At 44.1% G+C, this 23,250-nt stretch overlaps 1 protein-coding gene across 2 annotated transcripts in view; it reads right to left on the bottom strand.

Annotated features, from left to right (window-relative positions):
* The window catches only part of plce1 (phospholipase C, epsilon 1), a 49,089-nt gene that overhangs the window by 25,117 nt on the left and 722 nt on the right, over nt 1-23,250 (bottom strand). For both annotated transcript variants that reach the window (XM_086017149.1, XM_086017148.1), the window contains exons 2-7: nt 17,898-18,246; nt 16,935-17,539; nt 16,409-16,777; nt 15,607-15,816; nt 2,130-2,320; nt 1,486-1,631 (exon numbers count right to left, since the gene is read on the bottom strand). In XM_086017149.1, coding sequence (XP_085873275.1) covers nt 1,486-1,631; nt 2,130-2,320; nt 15,607-15,816; nt 16,409-16,777; nt 16,935-17,495 — 1,477 coding nt within the window. In that variant the 5' untranslated portion in view covers nt 17,496-17,539; nt 17,898-18,246. The remainder of the gene's footprint in view (nt 1-1,485; nt 1,632-2,129; nt 2,321-15,606; nt 15,817-16,408; nt 16,778-16,934; nt 17,540-17,897; nt 18,247-23,250) is intronic.

Below are 23,250 nucleotides of genomic sequence, written 5' to 3'. Positions count from 1 at the left end.
CCAAGGAAATGAGGCTCAAACCGTTTACATTTCACAGGGACATGGTGAAATCTCGGCGCACTACAACCTTAATAGGTTTTAAAAGTCAAAGAAAAGCAAGGGGGGGAAAAATGAATCACGTTCCGCCGACGTCTCGGGGTTGAAAGCACGACTTTGCACTAAAGTGTGGTCATTTACGACACTTGTCGCGAGGACGGGCGCACGCCATTATTTTCACCGAACACATTATAGCCCCACACCGGTATTTGCCTTTGTCGTCATTTACTAAGACGTCATTTATTAAGACGCATAATACAACACCGATTATGCCGTAAATCCCAACGAACAGTTGGGAAAGAGGCACACTTACGCCGTCTGATTTATGACAAGGGCTCCAAATCACTGCTACTCATAGAAAGTTATTAATCTCATAATATGGATAATATATGCTGGCTCATTGCATTTATCAGTCCCAGGCCAGCATTGTCTTCGATCGCCGTTGAGAGGATTGTTTCGACGCTGTTGCAAACTAATTCAAAAAAAACACATTGGTCATAAAGCAGAACGCTAAAGATTGGGCAAATAATAGATGTTTGGGATTGGTTCGTTCGGGGCGGCTTTGTTCTCCTGTTGATTGCAGAAGCAAAAAGCTCAAGGTCTTTTCCCGAGCGAGTCAGCACGATCGGGAGACTCCGTTTGGAAAGAGCACATCAAACAAGGTGGGCAACGCGACAAGACCGTTTCGTCGAGACAGCCGGCGGACAACCGTTGCCATATTTGGTAAGAAGCACATTTACGCACCGTCCCAACGTCAAGGCAGAACGTCAAGGATACACGTCTCTTAATAACACGCAATGATGACTTTGACCTTAAAAACGAAGTCCACCGCTGCTTTTATCAGTCGGATACAAGCACAGCATTAGATCTTGCCTTATAAACGTCTTTGTGTCAAGCTGAAGAGATGTTAGGCCCTGCGCGCCCGTTTGAAAGATGGGAACGCTGTCCGCAAGTGTATGTTGACAGTGTGCACGCGGGCGGGCGGGCCCCCCCCCCCCCCCGCAGAGGGACAGCGAGTCCCGTGGCGCGCCGCCAGCGGACTTCAACGTCCGGCTCGGCTTACATTTGAGTCACACGCAACATCGGTGCAGGGACGCTGGATGGCCGGCAAGCAGCTGAGTAACGCTTAGTCATACGGTCATTTGACTTTTAGGATTACTTGCGTACGGGAGATTACTGGGATGTCAGGTGGCTTTTAGTTTCTCTTGGGGCCATAGAAGACGACGACAGAAATGGACACATTTTTTTTTCTCGAAATATACGGGTGCATGGGAGAAATGCCTTCCTTATATCCATCACAGGTCTAAAGCGAGAAGACGGAGAAAGCAGGACCACGCGGGAAGAGCAGGAAGCTTGTCTTCCCCCGAATCAAACACCCTACGTAGCTTGAACGCGATCACTAGAAGCAACTTTTTTTTTTTTTTCCTTGCAAAACGGTTTGACACCCACCTTTGAACACGCCGTGGCTGCTGTTGGGGGACTGGCCGAACGGGCAGGGCAAGGCAGAGCGGGCCCCGAGTGCGGCCGTGGCTTCCAGAAGGGCTCCGGTCAGCAGGGAGCAAATCGATGTCCTCTGACCACACGCGAGATAAAACCTAGAAAGACAAAAAAAAAAAAAAGAATGAGGAACTAATAGAGGTGACTTATTAAAAGGGAGTATTCCCTCATAAGTGCTCACTTACAGGGAACGGAATGAGTAACAAATACATGAGCTTCACCTGCTATAAAAACAAGAAGAGGCATTACGAAGTGCTTTAATACAAACTCAATTTTAGTCCGTTTGCTCATTTTGAACAGGAATGACGACTTTCAGACAGGCTATTCATTAGCCTGTCTAAGGCGTTTTGCATTGTTAGTTAGCGTTTAGCTAAGCGGACTCTCCGAAGGCAAAGTTATGTGGTTTGGTTAAATACAAAATGTATCATTTCTTTGTTTGATGTTTTCTTTGACATCAAACCTCAAATGGGAGAGGCATTAAACATCATGAAGTCTTTTTTTTTTTTTTTTAAACAATTGTTTTCTACTTGCCAAACTGCGATTATATCGCCACCATTCAGTGCTCAAAGCAAAAAAAAAAAATGTCTGGTACAAACCTGTAAGAAGATCCTTGGCTGGGATCAGGACAGGTGATCCGAGCCGGTCCAGGTGGACGCCCGCTGACGGGGGGCAGAGGCCAGCAAGAAAGTGGGAGGCTGATGCATCCAGACCCGGGCGGGGGCAGCAGCAGCTTCTTGGCAGGGTGAGTCAGGTTAAGTGTCGCAGCATCTTGAACATCGTGTGCCACCTGTAGAGGAGCACATGTGTAAGAAGTGTTGTTACGAGAAAAGTGGGAGGCAGCAGACAAACATCAAAAGGATGAGGAAGAAAGAAAGAACATTTGGACCCTTTTGAACACGACTCATTTTGGGCAATTTTATGCTGCCAAGTATTCTGGATTAATTTGCCTCTTTGCAGCTCCAGTGCACAACCATGCAGAAAAATCCACACAAATCTAATAAGCATTTTCTTCCAAAAGACTAAAACCAAAATGGCTGCCAAAAACAACACAGATGTTCAGTTGCTGCAGGTTTATTAGCTTAGCCGTGTCCCCAATACTTTGACCATCACACGCTTTAAACTGCACTCGCCAATTTAAGAGTCCAACTCTTGTCTCATACTTTCTGCCACTATTAAACAAACATAATCGGTCCAACTAGAGGGATGGGTTTCCTGCGTGGGGAGTCGCTTCTACCATCAGATCTGGACCGTCCCGAGGGGAAACGGGAGCTACCAGGATGCACGTTTCCAGAGGGCGAGTGCCAGTTAAAATCAGCCACAATGAGTTTAGTATGCCCAAAAAAAAAAAAAAAAAAAAAAAAAAGAGGGGAAAAAAATGAACATTCCGCCAAATAGCTTCCATTAGGATGTGTTTCTAATGACCATCGGAGCGTTGACCTCCGCTTCTCTAGAAACTATTCGGTGCCAAAGAGGCAGACAAAGTCCACTAGATTAACCATGCATTTTTTCCACGTTCAAGAGATAAGTCTCGAAGCAAAATAGTGGACTTGGCTTACATTCTGCATATCCCGCATGCCTTTCTTTGTGACTGTACTTTTCGGAGAGGCCGGTTTGCTGCTCGCGATAGTCGGAACTTTCGATAGTCTGCTACCTAATGCACAATCAAGGTGATTCGCTTCATATTTTGCTTCTGTGTCGTGCAGGTGAGGAAATGCACCATCTCGGGATGGTCATGCTGTAGAAAGGCTTGACTACCTCATCACACGCTTACATCACACCTAACATGCAGAGAGGATGACAGCGTCAATAATAGGATGACTCAAGTTGTTGCCGGTGGCTAAGCCACACCCCTGAAACACAAACTGAGCAATAACAGCACTGAATTGAATGCCTTTTTTTTTTTTTTTTTTTTTTTTTTTAGGTTTTAGATGCTTCTATCATGAGAAACAGGTTTAGCTTTTATTCCTGCCGGATTCTGACTGTTTGACGGCACTAATGGAGCCAAGTGTGAGAGTGTGCCTGTAAGAGGAGAGGCAGACAAAGGACAGAGCGTGTCGCTGCCGCTGACGGACACCCGGCAGCTGCCTGCACACGCACGCACAAACAAACATTCTTGTCCTCAAATTGCAAGCGAGCGCACGACATACAGACCTGCCGCCCGTCAAAATACAGTAACACGCATGGTGTATGGCATTATAGGTGAATTATAGTCAAGCAGTAACAGGAAGTTACTAGAGTCCCAGACATAACATGGGAGGGGGGGGGGGGAGCTGCTTCTTATGTGTGCGCTTTGGCCACCTCGGGGGGAGTATAATTCAGACATAGGTCAAAACTGTTCACTCAGCTGCAGTAGTATTACAATAGAGGATAAAGAATATATGCCGGTGAGTGTTACATTATACGTCTACAATACACACCGCACCGCCATTCCATCTACCACATGCAATGCTCTTTGTTTTATGTTTAGTTTGGCAGTAAACTTTTTGATCTACATTGCAGCCAAATTTTGAAATAAGATTCCGGATTGTATGTCTGGGGCTGAGTAGAAAGTAGAGGGTCGGAAATAAAACATTGGATTCAACTCAAGCAATCGATTCACAGATGTAACTGTGTGCAAGCCGCACATATGTAAACCGACATGCTGTCGGCCGCCACAAATTCAGCCCTGTAGCTCATCTTACTCCAAGTGGACAGGAAATGCTAATGGTTTAAGTCCAGTCAAAGTAAATTAGAGGCCACTAGCGGCAGCTGCTCCCCGCCCAAATTCCAATTTAGGGTCGTGATGAAGGGGGAAACGTCCTGGTTGTAGAAGCAAAAGTTGAGAATGAATTTTAGGGATATTAAAAACAAAATATATATTTGAGCCAACTCGTTTAGAAAGCCATCGCTTGCCAATTTACACAGATGGGTATGACTTTGAAAATTTGATAGTGGTTCAAGAGTATGTTAGGAGCACTTTAATGCATCATTATAGTTAAATATGCAGTGGTTCAGTTATTTTTACGATAGTGTAAAAAAAAAAAAAAAAAACGTTACTTAAGCAACGGCCGTTTGGTTAAACAAGTCAGATTTGGATGGATCATCTCAATTTCCTAGGATAAAAATAGAAATCCACAAAGGCCTTGCTGTATTTTTAAAATTCATTCAGCCCTGGGTGCCATTCAATCATAAATATTCTACTGCTCGTGTAGGATGTGATGAGCTCAGCTACTTGAACTGACAACTGCACTGCATGGTCAGATCATGTGTCCTATTTGAAGACATGTTTAGTTCAGAAAGTCGGTGCTTCTCAAAGACCGTGCCTCTAACTACTTGTCCCGAATCCCATTCATAAATCCAGCCATGCAAATAATCAGTGATCCACTCAGCGCCTCATTAAGCAGCCGAATGACACCTGCAGAAGCTGCACTTTTGGGAGCGAGTGAACTTTTAAGATGTATTAGCAATCCATCGGGTTCAACTCTCTGCCCGGTAACAGCCATTCTCGGAGGGGATTAGCGGAGGGCGCGGTGGGGCACCGTGCAGATGTACTGAACTTTGAGCTGGAATGCGCACATGCGAATACGACCGCATACAAATTTACAAACGTAGACACGCACGCTCACAACTCCCGCCCTGTGCCGATGTGCGACTCACAGCAGGCACGCTGGAGGGCTTGGAAGTGTCTTCAGTGAAACAAAACCAACCATATCATGAGTTCTTGGCTTGGATGAATTGCGACCCACCACCAACACTCCCATACTCCCTCCCCATGACACACACACACACACACAAAACACCAAATATACACAGTTTATAGTATTAGTATAATTAGCGGTTTAATTTGCCCTGTGGCCACAATGGAATTTCACTCGGAGTCCCGCAGGGATCAATACTTGGCCCTCTATTATCCAGGATTTATGTTGGCACCTGGTGATATCGTACACAAATATAACCTTAAGCTTTCACTTTTTTTGCCAACCATACATACATAATCTAGAAACGTGTCTCGTTAAACCTCCTTTTTGAAGAATGGTTTGCTATTTACCAAAGTGCCGCTTATTGTGAAGACCGTTGAATTGAGTTCACTGCCATCCCGCAGCACTAATTTCTTAAATCTGCGGTCGCACGTCAAAGCAAAACAATCCATCTATTCTAGCTAGCTAGCTAGTTGGCTAAAGCTAGCTAAGCATCCATTCATCTAACTGCGCTACAAAATTGCAAGGACAACATCTGCTGCCAGTTTCGTACAAATCCTGGCAATGTAATTCCAGAATGCACAAGTCATCACAGAGGGAAAAATAAAACACTCCTATAGATACCCGTCGAGCCCGGTGTACTCTCCCACGAAGCGCGCATTCAAAGAAAAGCTCGCAGATACATCACTTCTCCTGACAACTACTTTTAGACGACTCATGAAAGGAAGGGTGAAGGTTAGCCCAGCCTCGGTGGGAGAGGGGTCGCCATTAAAAGAACTCTGTTATTCTGGCCAGTGGTCTCAGAGCTCAGGTCAATGCGGCGACGTCAGTAGTAACCTTTTGCTTCTCACGGGAGGCCTGACACGCACTTGGCGGCCATGTACCGAATATCGACATAGTGGCTTTTAAAATCAGAGTTATATACGGTTATCCACTCTTTAAAATCGATTTGACAAGCCGAAGATCTTCTGGTTGGGACTCACTGAATTAAGGTACATAAGAGAGTCTGAGGGAAAGAGATTCCTGCCCATTGCTGAAGGAAAGACTGAGCGTGCCCACCCAAAAGTGGCTTTCAATCAATAGCACTTTATCGCTTTCAAAAGGCGCCAGGTATGTTCAGCAGCTTTGGTATTTCAGGAAGCAGACGTTTTTAAGCCCACCTTCCTTGGACTGCGTGTGAACTGGATTCGGAGACGTCAACCGAGCGCCTGCACCAAGCAACCGGGGCAGACATAGCAGTGAAAACGCTGCAATCATTTTGTCTTAGCCCCGCCCCGCATGCACATGCACTGACCTTGTCGGCTGTGTTTTTTTTTTTTTTTTTTTTTGTCTCCACGAGGTAATGTTTGCCCGCCGCAGACAGAGTCTGGCCTTTCTCAACTTGATTCACTTCCATGCTTGTGAAAAAAAAAAAAAAAAAAAGTTTAGTGTAGGGCTGCAAAACACACGTGTACATCGCAGTGAATAAACTAAATACTAAGTAGGGCTCGGCGAATTTAGTGCTCGCACTGAATCATCCATTGTGAAGAATATGATATGATAGCTCATCATTCAGAATTTATTTTCAGTAATTTACAGGCACCGCAATTGTTCTTCTAAGCGGCGAAGTGAGCGCTCAATCACAAAACAGTTTTAAAAAAAAATATGGTATGATTATTGGCTCCTAGACGGATGAAATGTCTGCTTGGCCTTTATTTCTAACAGCCGGCTGAATTTCACAAGGAGTTGCTTGAGCAAAGCCCATCCCCGCAGCACTGCCTCACACCTTTTAGCAAGCTTGCAGCATCACGCTGTGTACACAGTGGGCTGTGCATCTGGGGGCACATGCTAAGACCGCGGGTAAACAATGAAGCAATACGTAGGAAAACAACAAAGTATTCAACAAAAAAAAAAAAAAACTGTCAGCGCATGCATAGTTTAGAAACAAAAAACGGCACTAAGCAGACAATTGGTATAACGCTTATTATAGGAGATGAGGTCAGCGTGCGCAGCTTGAAAAATGATCCTCATAAAGTTAACACAATCAGCGTCTCGGGTTTCGAGAACAAATCGTGCACTTGATGGATATCGTTTGCTCCATGCATCCCCAGGGGAGGAGGAAAACGGTTTAGATTTATAGGGGGAGAGGCAGGTTACAGTTAAGTGAATAAGGTTACAGTTAAGTGAATAAGAACAACTACAAAATTGTAGAATTTTCTGATTTCATATTAGGGAAGATATCATAATTTTACGAATAGATTTTTTTTTTCTAATCAGGACATCATAATCCTACAATAGTTATGATTAGAAGTCAATTTTACAGGACTACATTTTGAATATGACGTAATAGTGATTATGAGAAATGATGTATAAGGGGAAAAAAAAGTTTCACTTTACAAAAAAATACATGAGAAATATATCAGCTATAAATGGGGAGCACTTTTTGTCACGGTTTAAAAACTGTCAATATGACGTGACAAAGAAAAATAAAAAACACAACACGATTTGTGCCACCGCGCCCGAGGAAAAACAACCAATAAGAAACCGAAGGCATGACTGACAAAGTGTCAATCATTTTCATGCTGACCTACCACAGAAAAGTGAAAGCTCCCCCTTAAATGATAACTAAATGACAGGTCAGCTCCATTTCACAAAAAAAAAATTTCCTGTACACTTTTGATTGTGATTTTACCGGTTTTCTGTTTCACACAAACCAAGGAATGGCCCAGAAAGTGTCAACAGAAGACCACGTTGAGATCCCAACAAGCTGGAAGTCATTACCCACGAGCCTCCAGCGGGATGCTTTCACACCCCTCTACCCCCCCCCCCCCCCCAAATTTACAGTTCTCATGATGTCATACAACACGGGGCTGCGACATAATCGCACAGAACGCCGGTATGACAGTCCCAGACTAGCATGATGGATGTTCTTTCTGCTCTACATGCAAGAAAGTTGTAGAAAATGTAAGACGTGTACAAAATTGGGCAAAAAGTTACTCCGGCTGACGTGCATCGAGTGAATCCATTGCATCACCTTTATTTAAAAGCTGACCCATTCAGACTCACAGCATTCAACCATTTTGCTTAATGAACCTGCGAGACTCGTGAGATCAATAGTGTAACATAAAACCCGCAAAATTTATGAATGAAAACTATTACTCACAGTTCCGATACATTTGAGGACTACTCCATCCAAATCCCTCGTTGTCCGAGTTAGCTCGGAAAAGAGTGCAAGAAGGAGGAAAATTTAAAAAAAGGGCACAGGAGAGCGAGAGTGATGAAGAAAGAGTGGGAGTGCGTGCGCGCTCTACATCAACAAAGCTAGCGAAAAGAGAGAGAGGAGTGCGAGAGAGAGAGAGAGAGAGAGAGAAGGGAAGCAAATGAACGTGAGGGACAAAGCAAGGAGAGGGGGAAAAAAAAGGGGGCTGATATCTCTGCCTAGGGTAACCCCCATATTAGGTTATAATGCAACAGGCCTGCAAGATGCTATCGGTCAGCGTACTCTAAACACACAAAGATGAAGGGGAGACGCTGGTACTGTACATCGTGTTTCAATCGATCCTCCTCGGGTGTGTGTACACAGTGTGTCTGACAAAACTCATAATAACCTCTGCGCGTTTTGACGGCGACAACTCAAAGTCAACTGGTCACGTAAAGTATCAAAAACAAGAGAAAAAGAATTTCTTCCAAAAATGTCCCGGCGTTACTATTGAAGTTTATGTTTGCGTACATTCTTAGTCTTTCTTGTTATCCAAAAACATTCAAATGACTTGGGCAGCTATGCTAATACACTTAATGATTTGTTTTATGAAATTGGATGAATGTATTCCCAACAGTCAATAATTGTCTTTATTTTGCTACATACTTTTGTTACATGTTTCCTTGCTAACTGCTTCTAATATGTGTATGTCAGTTGTTTTTTTTTTTTCCAGTCAGATGTCAGCCTCAACGTCAACCTTGCCGCTAACCGGACTTTCCCTCTTGTCGAAAAAGTCTGCGTTTTTTGCAGAGGGAGGATTTACAAGCGCGCCACAATATATATATATTTTTTTTTAATTAATTCTTCCTCACTTGTTATATAGCTTGCTACAAGCCACTTACTTCAACTACCAAAGCCCATTTGTAGCGATCTTAACATGTTAATATCTTTGATAATCTGCACCTCTGGCGGACATGGCATATTTAATTTTACATTTCCTATGTTTTTGTCACATTATTACAGAAACATCAGTTGTATATTGGGTGCTGTTATATTGTGGTTTTGAATAGTATTGACAGTTTCTATAATCGCAATGTGCTAATGGTGGTATTAAGAGGTGGATTAAATCCCCACTGACGCCCCGGCTACCAAATGCAAGGCCCACCGTGGAAAGAAATCCAGTTTGTAAATCGTCCCGCTGAATGTGGCTAATGAAGTGGAACCCTTAACATCCAAATTGCATTGAGGACAATGCAAACAGCTGGCCACCCCCTTCGGCCTTCATTTGCATGTCTTTGATCAATGCTCGCCTGGCTCGGCTTGCTTGGTAATGAGGGCCCATATTCATCATGGATTGTACAACACTAATTGCTTCCACAAGGTACAAAGTCTCCCAATGGTGCAAATCTCCAGTGCATGGGAGAGACAAGGTTTTTAGACTTGCGTGACCATGCGGCATTGCCCTCCAGCGGCTTACCAAGGACAGGTTCCTCATTTTCTGCGCACTGCGGAGTTGTCTCCCCTAGATGGCACCATAAGATCCCTTTCCATTCGTCACTTGCTCAACCCAAGCGGGATCAATTAGGTTTTTATTTTCGCCACATAATGCAACAGCGTATAAGGAAAATAGACTTGATGGAAGTAGTTTAGCAAGGCAACTTGAAGCTACTGCACAATCTAATGAGAGGCAATATTAAGAGTTGTGTCGAGAAGGCTCCGTTGTGAATGTCACTCCCACATTCCAGAATGTATCATACACCTTTTGTATTAGCTCTTGTTCAATCATGCAAGTGTACCGAATGACAGCGTGTACATAGCGTCCTATTTCCACACTTTCTCGTTTTCGTTTGAAATCGACGTGCTGCGCACAACCCTGACGTCACACTTTGAACATTTTGTTTCAATTTGGGTTAAACCCTGACTGGCTGACCTCCTGCGTCACAAGTGCAAGTGTTTCACAAAGGGGCCGGACTATTTTTACATCAATTGCGCTATTTATCGAGTGCGCCCAAAATAGCGCACGACAGTAACATTTTGCTTATTGAATCCACTTGATAATCCAAATTGAGCTGGCAGGTTATGGGATATACCCTCAGAATCCGTCCCAGTAAAGCTCCATTACATCTTCCGTGGCCTGTTATTTACATACACACTGCACAGGTATGCCACAGTGGGAAATGTAGGTAAATCAAACACGTGACTTAGCTTTAGAAGACTTGCAGGTGGAATACATTTGCTTGACCCAAGAAAACTAAACGGACATTTTGTGACATTTTTGTCGGACGGCGTACCATGAGACTTTTCGAACGTCAAATATGTGCCCTGGCTCAATAAAGGCAAATGACACCCCCCTGCAATTTTCCTGTCACCAAGACGTGAGGCGCCTGAGCTGGCAGCGCATACACACATTTCCACCCAATGAAATGGAAAAACACACCCAGATGCAGTTTTGACACGCCAATGTCACCCCCGTGCGTTTCGGTAAAAACAAACTCCGCACGCTGTTTGCGAGCATAGCAACAGTTAATGGAGCGACCAGTACAGTAGAGCTGTCCCTGCAGATGACACTAAATAATGTGTTAAGTAGACATCTGACGAAACAAGAGTGTGTTTTGCACACAAATGCTGTAACACGCGCGCGCACACGCGCTAATCTCCGGCTAAGCCACAACGCGCAGCTGAGTGAGAAAGTGGCCCGCTCGGCACATTCCTTTGTAGTAGAGCAACACAGGAGAGAATAAAGGAATGATAATAATGGTCACGAGGCATGCCTGTCAACTCTTACCAATTTCATGAAAAAAAAAAAATAGCAGGTAATAGTTTTTGCATATACTTGTTTTGCTAACTAAACAAATCCTCAGTGGAGGTAATCATTTGGTTTCCAATTACCAGTACAAACAACAAACAACGGACATTCGGAGTGGAAATAACGGTCTCAGCTCCTCACCAGGCTACAACAATAAGAGTCGATCTTCGCAGAGGATAAAGAATATATGCCTGTGAGTATTGTTATCTTATCTGTCTAAATCCGTTACTTAAAGGGTTACAATACCGCAACACTGATGCTGGTGGTTAGCATTAAACTTGCAGGCGCTAAGTCCCAGTTATATGGTTGTTTGAAGTACACAACGGGTAATTTTATGGTTAGCTTGGCAGCTTGAAGCCACTTGTTTCTGAAGAAATTGATTGCCGGCTGTCCTACTTTTTAGGTCATAAGAAAAAGCATACGTGAGATTTTTAAAGCAGTGCAACCAATCACAGACAAGAGGAGGAAATCAGAGAGGGTTTTTAATCCAAAAACAATTGATAGCCACATTCAAAAACTATGCGAGTGATCGTGTGATAGTAAAACAGAGTTCCACTGTACTAATAGTGATAATCTCCTCAACTATGTCTTCCCGCCAGACAGGAAATGATGCAAATAGTTTGGACTGCGTTTATCAAATTCCGTTGAACCTGCTTTCGATTTTTATGTCGCTCCAAAAGAAAAGGACATTAGACTGAAAAGCTCAGGAATCTCCGCTTCCGGGCATCTGCATTCACTTCTACTTTGTATATCGATAAAGATAATTTCAGAGTGATCTTAACATGCTCCAAAATACCGTGACACTAATAGCCCGTGAGAAAGCGCTTTTTTTTTTCCTGCGTTTTATTTACTTTCCCATGACATAGATCGACGGCAACCCGACAACATTCTGGCCCGAGTCCGCTTGCGACGAGACGCGCCGAGGAGTAAAAAAACGAGTCCCTCGAGGACACGTTCTATTCCTGTATCATCTGTAATAAGGCGAGCGTAATTACACGGGCGCATCCCCGCGACTATGCCTCGCCGTCATCACTTACCGCTCAGCCAGGCGGGCACTTTGGTTCAATTGAAAGGATTCAACATGGACTGTAGAATCCGCAAGAGAGATACAACAGAAGGCACCTCCGGTTTGGTTCCTGTGGCAGGTGTGCGTGTCTGTCAGGTGGGGATCACTTCCCCCTTTGCCTGTTTGACTTCCCTGGCTCTTAACGGCAAAAGGTGCGTTGAAAGCCAATGTCGATAATGACCACGTACGGTCCAGTGGAACTTCGAATTTGAGATAATTGCGCCTCTGAAGTCCGACAAAAATCCAGATCTTGAACCGGAGCCATCCGTGAGTGTGTGGAAACTTTGCAAGACTTCTTGAAGTCTCACGGGACTTCAGTTGAGTAAAAGTCCACAACCACAAATACATCAGCTGTAAATGACATGGACTCTGATGTCAACAGTCAAAAGGTTTGGAACTTTCTTAATATAACATGATGCAGCTTTGGAGGCATTTTTTTTCCTGACTATGTCACATAGAGTCAAGCTACAAGTCCTCAATCTCACGGCATTACATATGGAGGATCAAACGTCAAGATATTCACGTTTCAATCTTTGCGTGTTTGCTACAGAAAAAGAAACACAGCTCAGGTCTTGATATTGTGTATTGTTAAAACTCATTCAGTGACAGCCATTTTCAGACCCTCCTTTAGACTCAAATTTTAGAAACGTATATATATATATATATATATATATATATATATATATAAAAATACATATCTGGGATTGAATGTCTGGATTCTTAAAAGACATAAAAATACGACCTTGGCATTGAATGTGCTTTGAATAACTTTCTGGAAACGTCCTGCCTGTTGAATGAGCTGATGGACAATAAAAAAGTGAGTTCTGAAATACTTCAGGACAGTTGACTTCTTTTCACACTTGAATGACAGTTAAGAATGCTAAAAAGTGAAACACACAGCGTCTTTATACAAGCGTCCAAGTCGTACTAATCGAAATAAAATAAATATTTACGATTTTTTTTTTTTTTTTTTTTGCATCTTACGTTAAGCTTCCTAACCTCTCAAACTGTCCTCATTTCTGGCTTTTAATTCCAGCAAGGACCTTCTTGCTACTTTTTCCACCACTCCAATGTAATCTTCTCTTTCTCTCGCTTGAACGTTGCTGCTCTCCATTTTGCTCCCTGCTCATATTCCACACTCATATAATCCTGTATTCTTTGGCTCGCGTCGTTACTTGTAGCAATAAACAGACAGGGGCTGCGGGATAGCCCAGAAAAAAAAAAAAAAAAAGACCTTGCACAGAGAGCCAGTGTACTAAGCGTTGTCGAGTGCGAGTGAAAATGTAGTATCGTGAGGCTAAGGGTTAATGACCTTAAATTAGAGGCCATTTTTTTTTTTGCACAAAATTATCCAACGTGGGTGTTATACGACTTCACATCGGATGTGATGATGAAACTGCTCGCATGTTTTCATTGCGACAGCTCTGTCCTCATTGACTGCTGCCGATTGTGAGTCAGCGGTGATGTCGAACAGGAGTAGCTCATATGCTGCTTGGACAAGGGGGAAGCGCTGGCGACGCCCACTCATTTGAATGGGTGCGTTAAAAGCGGCTCCGCTTGGACTCAGCTCCAGCCGTATTCCGGCAACCACAAAGGCCTCGTAAAAACACTCGGCCAAAGTCAGAAACCACGCTGCAGGCGGCGTGAGTGCGAGCGTGTACCCACACACACACATACACACACTTCCACATGCGAGTAACCTTAGACAGTGACAGGCTCTGTTGTGGTAGTCCGGCGTGTGTACGAACCAAGCCGCAGAAAACACAAGAACGTCCATAAAAATGCAAAAGTCAAGCTGCGCATGCAAAGTTGCCACCTCTTAGTGTTTGACGACCTGCAGAGATGCGCAGGGGAAATTTGGAAAGAGCATGAGCGTACCTTGACATTTTAACATGATCCAGAGCAGCCAAGCATCTTAACAGGATTGCCACAGTCCCTTATTAAAAGCCAATAAACCAACAAATTAAAGTCCCTATGAACTGAAAATGAATGTCTTCTGAATTTGACACACCACAGAGTTCATCTAGCATCTTTAAAATCTATCCACTCAAGTCTTACAGTGGCTTGAATTTGTACCAACGGGTCATCGCCGGGATTTCCATGGCACAACAACGAGGCACTCTAAAGTGGCCATGCTAGCCAGAGTCATCTGTCCAAATGCTGGCTGGCTGCCAAATCAGATTTTTTTTCCCCCCCCTCCCTTCTGTTTTCAAGTATGCACAACATGCCTGCACTCACAATCAACAACGGGGCACTCTAAAGCAGCACGTAAATAATAGCTTAATGCAATAGCTCCACAACTGAATACTACACAGTTTTCAGTCAATGCACGTTTCCAGCAACTATCTTCAAACATGTATCATGTATTTAGGAACAAATCTCAGAATTTACTTGACACATTCTTCAAACTGAAACAGCGCATCAAAGTGTGACTGTATGGCGAATGAAATTGCACACAAGCGTTGGTGAAAATACGCGCGCCACCGTTTGGGAATCCCTGAGCTAGAACATTGGAGTTCTCAACCATCTCATTCTCATTTACCTTTCCTTCAATTTTTTTGTGGCTTTTCCCGCTTGCCAATTCTGCTCAGCGCATTTACACACACAGGCGCGCACACGCACACACGAGGACAGAGGGCTCAGTCATTGGGCCTGTCAGTAATATGGTGAGCAGAACTAACCGGGGAATAAATCACTTTTCCGCAGCCTGAACAAAGAGCCTGTGTGTGTGTGTGTGCGTGTTGGTCTATTAACATACTTCTAGAAAACATTATTCATCTTTAATGCATCGCAGGCTTCACATTTCAACCCAAATAGGAGAGAGCAAAAAGGCTTCAAATCAGCCGTGAGGTAAATAAGTGAAACCGCAGCCTTCCACAGGGCTTCACTCTCGCTTGTGCGCGGAGAAATGAGACGTTTGAGAGGCAAACCTACATCCAAACCGATGCCTTATCATCAGTGGAAAATTCGCATCATCTTCAAAACAAGTCAAGGGTGAGCCCCGCCGTCATAACTGCAGGCAAAGAGGCAGTGATGCAACGCCACGAAGGCCGAGTCTGGAAACCTACTTCCAACTCTCATTATTAGGCAACTTTACGCAGGGTATTTATTGATTGATTTATTTATTTATTTTGATGAATTGTCATAAAGTTGTAGGGGGTTTCAATGTCAAATGTTTTTCCAGCCCGAGCACTGTCAAAGACCATTCAAAGTACAAATGCAAAACACATGAAAGTTACACATGCCAGGACCGGCAAGCTTGACGAGCAGTTGGTTCAACGACAGAGCATCGGTCTCATTGCTTGAAACACACAAAACATCAACCGGTCCTTCATCTCATCTTTACCTTGTGCATCTTGGCCCAGACGAAGTGCAACACTCCCTGGCAGACTTTGAGGTCTTCGCCCACGCAGCGCATCAGGATTGGCAGGATCTCTTTCTTGCTGGGCCGCCGTGTCGGGCGGCAGATCACCTCCTCCCAGGCCTCGTCCGAGATGCGGCCCGAGGGCAGCGTCCGGACGATGGCTCTGGTTCCAGTGCACACCGACTTGGTCATCTTACAGAAAGACAAAGCAGCCCTCTCAGCGGTGTGTCTGTGGAGATTCGCAGTCACGCTTATGCGCAACGTTTGAATCGGGGTGAACCGGATTGCTGACCACCCCCAACGAGGCATAAATACAAAGATTGCACATCGAAACATTGAGATCTGAAGAAGCCTTTTGGATTAATAGGTGAAACATCTTCAACAAACAAGAACAGTCCAGTTGCCTGGATTCAACCTTTGCGGATTTTTGTCCGTGTTTATCAGAAACTAGAAATGGCATTTCCCTTAAACTTGTGTGTGACTGCCGAGAGACGCACTAAATCATCTTGACACTTATTTGTGGTTAAAAGCAAAAACTGAGAACGGCAGTTTCCTCAAAATTGCAGTCAAAACCAGTGAGCCAAAGCAAACTGAAATTGGGACTACTGCTGCTTCTAACGTCATAACAGAACAATCCCCATATATGATTCAAAAACTGACCACAACAGATACAATCTGATTAGTCTTGACGTTTGTCTCCCAGAAATGATGTAATCTGACTGTTTTTCTCTCCAAGAAGAGATACAATTCATGTGAAAGGACATTCCAAAAAACACGGCCGTACCTTCTGATTATTCTTAAAGAACCGTCTCACCAGGACCGTAGAACGCTCCTTACGGTTCCGGACAAACTCTGAGTTATCCAGGTCTTCTTCGGCCCCCTCATCACTGGTGCAGCTCCTCCTTTTCCCTTCTGGGGACAACCCGTCGTTACGCATCAGGGCCGGCGTCACGGATTCGAAACATTTCTCCAGGGACCAACTGTTTCTGCCGAGCCTCTCTAAGCTTGAGAAACCGTCTTTGAGTCGGGGATGTTGGACGTGTCCATTGCGCCGAGGCTGCCGGTGAGTGGGCAGGGGGGAACTACAGGGGGAGGACACCAGAGAGTTGGGTTCACTGGAGGTGCTGCATCGGGAGGAGCGGCACGGTGATGTCTGCAAGTACAAAACATTCGACAGATAAGTGGCCTTGGGGTACTTAACGACTGTACAACAGTGGGAAGTAGGTAAAGTAGGTTGTAAGACCAACTCAGCCAGCTCAGGCTTCACAGTTCCAAACCATACGGCTTGGTGGAAGTGGCGTTTTTGCTACCTTGTGGAATTCCACCGTTGATACGGGCACGCTGGAGCGACGGAGACGCCGCCGATTCAGCCAGTAGACGCGATTGAGCGACGGGCTGTGAGCAGGGCTGGAGCTTGGGCAAGATGAAGGACGGTGGCAGGAGTCTGCTGCGGAGTCACGGCGGGTAAAGCGGGTACAGGAGCAAGGGGCCCCGCCAGTTCTGCCGTCTTTAAAACCCTCAGTTATAAAGTCCAGCTGGCTAAAAGATCCTTCGGAACCTCTCGTGGGCTTCGAGGAGATTGCTTCTATTCTTTTGCCAACCGGCTGCTCTGGATAAATCTTCACCTCTGGGCTGTACTCAAAGGAGCCATATTCCGTGTCCAAAACGGTCTCATTTTCGCTGTCACTCGACAACTTCCTGTAATAAAGGAGAGCGGGGCTTCTCCGCTGCTTCGGCAGCCACAACTGGTCCGGGTGCTGACGGACTTCCTGACACTCGTTTGGGCATCTGGTTTCTCTGCTGGGCCGGACCGCAGAGGATGGAGGTGTAGCGTGCTTGTCCGAGACGATCAGATTCTCTTCGGTGGCCATTATGGCTGCCGACGGATGCCACCAATTCGTCTCTTCTTTGAGAGCTAAGAAGAAGAAACAATTGCTTGTTGCTGGCAGTCAAGACATCAAACCAACTAACAAGTCAGCTTGTTGGCAGTTATCTATCGGAAATATTTCCTCGATAGCCAGTCATATTTGTTCCTCCACAATGCATACACAACTCTATTAGCAGACTGTAGAAGCAACCAGTTCCATTCCAATTATTGACTCCATAAAGCAGCAAAAGGAAATGAGCTCTGCGGAGGAAATGAACTCTGCAGTTTTATTACGTATGGTGGGGGCACACTTGTGTTTACTGATCTCACCCGGCTCAGTGAGAAATAAGCTCTTCCTAAAAAGCGATTGAGCTAATATGTCGTAAATTACATTCATAATACTTACACGGACGATCAGACGGATCCGAGCCAGATCATAACACGCAAAAGTCCTTCTTCTTCTTGCTTTACATTTGACAGTGGGTCATCGTGGGGATAATTGTGTCCTGGTCCAATAATCATCTAATGATGAGCCCGATGGTCCACTGAGTGGTTTAAGAGAGCTTCAAGCGTGTGGTATTGAGGAAACAGAAGCTCGTGCAGCTGCACAAGCCGCCTGATAGCGAAAAGCAACGGTGACCCGGGAGGCTTGAGGAATTTCCTTGATAGTAAGTATGGTTCACAGTCGCAGCTTACAAGGCCAAGTGTGAGCTTGGTCCCGACGTGTAGCGCTGGAGCAGTTATTCCAGCAGGTCCTGAGGGGGAAACAAAGAGAGCATAAAAATCCCCAGTTATGAATCACCATCGTATTAGTTGCAGAAGCTTCTTGACATTTACAACATTTTTTGTTTGTTTTCAACACCATTAAATAAATTGTAGGCCTCGGTTGTTACAAAAACACACCAAAAAAGCCACAGGAAGAAAATGAAAAACTTGCTAGCTATCGCTCAATTCCAGCCCTGCTCTCTCTTCTGTCATCAGCATCGTTTATCTGCAGCCACGCAACTCCGTCGATGCCGACTACATGAGCCACTATAAACAAAACAACTGAGCCAACAAATACAGCACTACGGGTCAAGTGGTCAAGGGTAGACACAACCGCCGGTGCACTTTCAATCATTTTTATTGAAGAAACAGCAAGAAAAAAAAAAAACATGAAATAAGTAACTCAACAAGCAGACAGGCTAATGGGTTAGCCAGTGCTATATAAAAAAAATGAGTAAATAGCCAGCCATCTCTACATTCTCATTCCCTAACACCCAACTCACCAGGCCCCGCCTTTTAAAGCAATACACATTCAAAGTCACAGATACTACAGTAGAACATGAGCATGGCAGCTTTTAAGTGGACAAATATAATACCTGCACCTTACAATGCTAAAACAATTTTTATCTGATTACTTGATGGGATAAACGGTAGGATACCCGTTTCTGAAAATATTCAACAGCTGCGGCCGAGAAGGATGGATGGGTTCACATTGCGTCAAGTCAAATATATATTTATTTATGTTATATAGTCATTGTTGCTAAAAAAAAAAAACAACTGTCTCTAATATCAACCTTATCCTCTTACTTTCAACATGGAACACCTAAACAAAAGCTCATTCTTGAACACACCAGGATGATTTTCGACAAAATTCCCATTGTGAGAGCACTCCCCTAAAAAATTGGAAGCACAGTTGAGATGCGTGTTAAGACGAAGAAATCATTGACTAATTAATTGCTAAGGAGTGTTCCTTTTGTACCCAAACGCAGGTAGGAGGATATGTACGTCGGACAGCAGACAGTAGGCACCATTGTTGCAACATACTTGACATTGCTCCCACGGTTGCTTACAGAACTAATCATTATCTGAATATGGTCCAAATTTTTCCAAGTTCAAAAACTCCCACTGGGGGATGTTTTCAAAGCTCTCTGACACATCCAGCTCACACAAGCGCACCATTCACAAACCGGCCAGCGAACACTACTTCACTGATACTCTCAAACTGACCTGACAACCTCTGATAGTTCACACGCACAAAAAAAAAAAAAAAAAAAAAAGTCCACCGAAACCAATTAGCACCCAATAAGTTTAGATTGACTGTGGCGGTTGCATCATTTGGGCAGGAAGTGTAGCACGTGGGTGTGTCTTCTTTTGCCTGCGGCGACACTTCCAGTCAACTGATCACCTCACAACAGCTGGAATTTTGCACTTGTGACGCAAACTGACGACAAGCTCTCAGTCTGACGGTGGAAGGCTCCCTCACCTTAAGCTAGCATCCGATTTAGCAGGCACTCGCGATACATTTCCAGCAATATCACGTCAGAATGGACCGGTTGCTATTCTTGCCGTATTCTCGCTGAACGTGTGTGCGCTCTTCTTCGCCCTGGAAACGCGCTCATGCGGCCAGAGCACAGGCAAGTCCGAGCAAAGTGCAGCAAAGCAGGAATGTGCGAGGCTCTGACTTTCAGTTTGTCTTTACGAGGGTTGTGACATCAGCGCCGAAGTCGTCCCAGGGCTGGACGACACAAAACACATGTTTAGGTACAAACCCGGTCAAATACGGGTCAGCATTCAAAGAAACGGCTGGTCTGTGTGTTGCTTTCAATTTGAAATGATTGACAGATGTGTTTGCTGTCAGGCTAAAGACCAATTTGCATTGACGCAGGCTTCCGAAGTTAAAGGCAAGCGCTTTCGAGAGGAGTTGCGAAGCATTTCTACCACATTACAGCTGCTGTAACTTCTACCAAAAATGAAGAGGTGTGGCTAATATTGGGACTCTCTCATCTCATCAATCACATAGCTAGCTAGCTAGCGACCTACAAAGCTAGCCAAGTCATTATTTTGAAAAAATACAAAGAATTTAACCAGTCAGCCTATATCCAATGTATCCTATTAAGACGAAACTAGTCACAATTTCATTCAGAATTGAATCAATCACGATGATTAAGAAAGGAAGAGAACGTTGCGCAGTTATACCTCGGGCTAAAGTTTGTCTCCCTGTTCGTTATCAGCTCAACTGCGACCCAAAGCAAACAAAGCAAACGACTCTTGCGGGCAAAATCTCTGCCTGGAGCCAAGAGTGCGGACAAAACACACAAAAACACCCAAAATCAGGTCACATGAAGTGACAGGTGCAGTGACCAAGAAACCGCATCCATCCATTCTGCCTAATGGGAAGTACGAAACGCAACTTGAGTATTGTCAATTGTTGTGACCATTGAAAGTAGAGGCGATGACGATTCGTTACATAACTATTGTTGGATAAGTGGCTTACGCAGTATATACACAGCTATGGTTAAAAATAGGAATGTTTGATACCACTTTTTTTTCCAGACCGATACCAGCAGGCCTCTTCAATATCGAATAATCGATAACAATATTCAACAGCTGCAGCCTGACTATTTGAAGCCAACATCTCTCATGTTGCAATAAAGTTTTTTTGTTTTTTTTCCGGAATCACCCCACTTGTATGCTGCCACATCTCGATTACAGACCATCTAACATCACTGTTGCAATGCGATGAGTTTATAACCAACGCAACTCCGCCGGGGAGGTGACGTAGCGCTTGGACGCGCTCCCAAATCATTGTTCAAGAGCACATAAAAGCCTTTTTTCTCGTGTTCATTCATGTGCATCATCTCCCAATTCATCCAAATGATGACTCACCGCCTGCTAGGTTGTGATTAGGCGCGAGCCTGCATCCAGCACGGGAGGTAAGACCCTCCAAGTGGACGACAAAAACTGCACAAATGGGCATTATACACAACTAAATACTTCACTCGCACGTTTAGAAAAAAGGAGGGACACAAGCTGGGCACCGGGACAAAATGTTGACGATAGATAATGAAATAGGTTTTAAGTAGTACTCATAAAGTCTCAGTGTGCAGTGTTCCATTTAAAACAAAGTTTGATGAAGCCACCCCGTGTGCCTGTGACGTTGGAGGAGGCGGGGGAGGGGCATCAGTAAAGGAAAGGGGCCTCGTCAGACCACACTGGGATCACATTCCTGAACATTGCTTTGCGTTACTATGCAAATGTTAGCATTATCTCCGATGATTGCATGAATCGCTAAGCAATTATTTCTTTGCAGTGGACTTAAAGCGGGAGTCCACCCAAATATATTTTTTTCAAGAATATGTTCCCAGCAGGCCCACTAGTTGAAACATAGCATTCTGATTTTGCGTTTGTGGAATGTAAATTAAGCAGCAAAACGCACTCGTTTTTAGCCATCTCTTGGGGCGGCCATTTTGTCTTGTGTCAACTGAAAATGACATCGCAACTGCTCACAAAGACCAATCACGGCTGACCTGTTTTATGAATCACAGCCGTGATTGGTCGCTGTGAGCAGTTGTGATGTCATTTTCAGTCGACAGAAGACAAAATGGCCGCACCCAGAGATGGCTAAAAACAAGTTGATCAACTCTTATTCCACAAACGCAATATTTTAATTGATCAGAATGCCTCGTTTCAACTAGTGGGCAGTCTGAGAAGGCAGACCAAACAACAACCTGTAACGTGCTGCAGGTTGCCTTCCACTGTCAAATCAAAACACAAGCAACTTTTCATGGAGACCAGCACATATGGCTTTGATTAGAGGGCAGGGCAGAGAGAGTCGCCAGTGGAAAGAGAGCGAGGCGCTAAGTGCGCGTGCACGCAAAGTGACAAAGGCATAAGGGTGACTGTATTTTCACTACACTGCCAGTGTGTTTACATGTTTGCAAGAGCAGAGTAAAAGATGACTCATGAGGAAGACCAAGCGATGGGATGACGTCAGAATTTATCTGTGCATGTATGAGTGAGACACAAAAGTAGTGAAAGTAAATCCATTAAAAAAAGTATTTTGAAAATCGCATATTTTTAGAATCGAGTGCTCTACCGATCATCCCACCGATTAATTGGAGTAAAATTGATTTTGCACTTTTAAACAATTTAATGTGCATGATTATTTTTTGCTCGTTGTGGTCGCCATCCCCATGCATGTTCTAGTGTAGAATCAGTGACTTTGACCACGCATTCCTTTAAAAGACTGGCCTGGTGAGTGACGTGGGTGTCGGCGAATGAGAAGGTTGAGTTGGTCCGTTTGTGTATGTTGAATGAATCTGGATGAGCTTGTGAATGAAAATTGCTGATGACGTTTTTTTCCTCTTATCGTGTTCAGAGATTTTACCAACATTCTTTTAAATATTTGAATTATTTGCCTTATTCGATTAATCATTGCAGCCCTACTTTGAACCACCATCTTTCGAGCTGTTGACACTTAGCAAAGTTATGATGTAGTATTTGGTTTTTGTTTTGTTTTTACATTTCATAATTGCATTAGCCTAATAGCATAATTGTGTTCTTTTTCACTCATTCAGTACCAGACATTTTCAGACCCTCTTTTGCTCTAACGTTTTAAAAAAAATGTGAAAAAATATATTCCTGGGATTGAATGGCTGGACTGTGAAAAGCCATATAAATATGTCATTGGGACAAAATTGAGTTCTGTACCGACCATATTGTAAATAAACACAACTTGTATTTTTGTGGCAGTCATTTAAGTTGGAACAACATTAAAATTAAAAATTATTGACATTTATGGAGACAACGTTAGTTATCACAACAAAGCAAGCGAATTGTTTGCTTCAAAACAATTTGCAATTTGTTTTACTTAGATCTTTAAGTTGGGGGACAAGACAATTTTCGCAACAGCAAAGCTTAAAACATACTTTGTTGAATTGCCCAACTTAAAAATGTATCATTTGTCGCCTTACATATAACAGAGCTGGGATCAT

This window comes from Filicampus tigris, chromosome 19 (assembly GCF_054856515.1).
Source record: "Filicampus tigris isolate MCC_2025a chromosome 19, RoL_Ftig_1.0, whole genome shotgun sequence".
In the NCBI taxonomy this organism is placed as follows: Eukaryota; Metazoa; Chordata; class Actinopteri; order Syngnathiformes; family Syngnathidae; genus Filicampus; species Filicampus tigris.
This window is presented reverse-complemented; position numbering and strand designations above follow the sequence as displayed.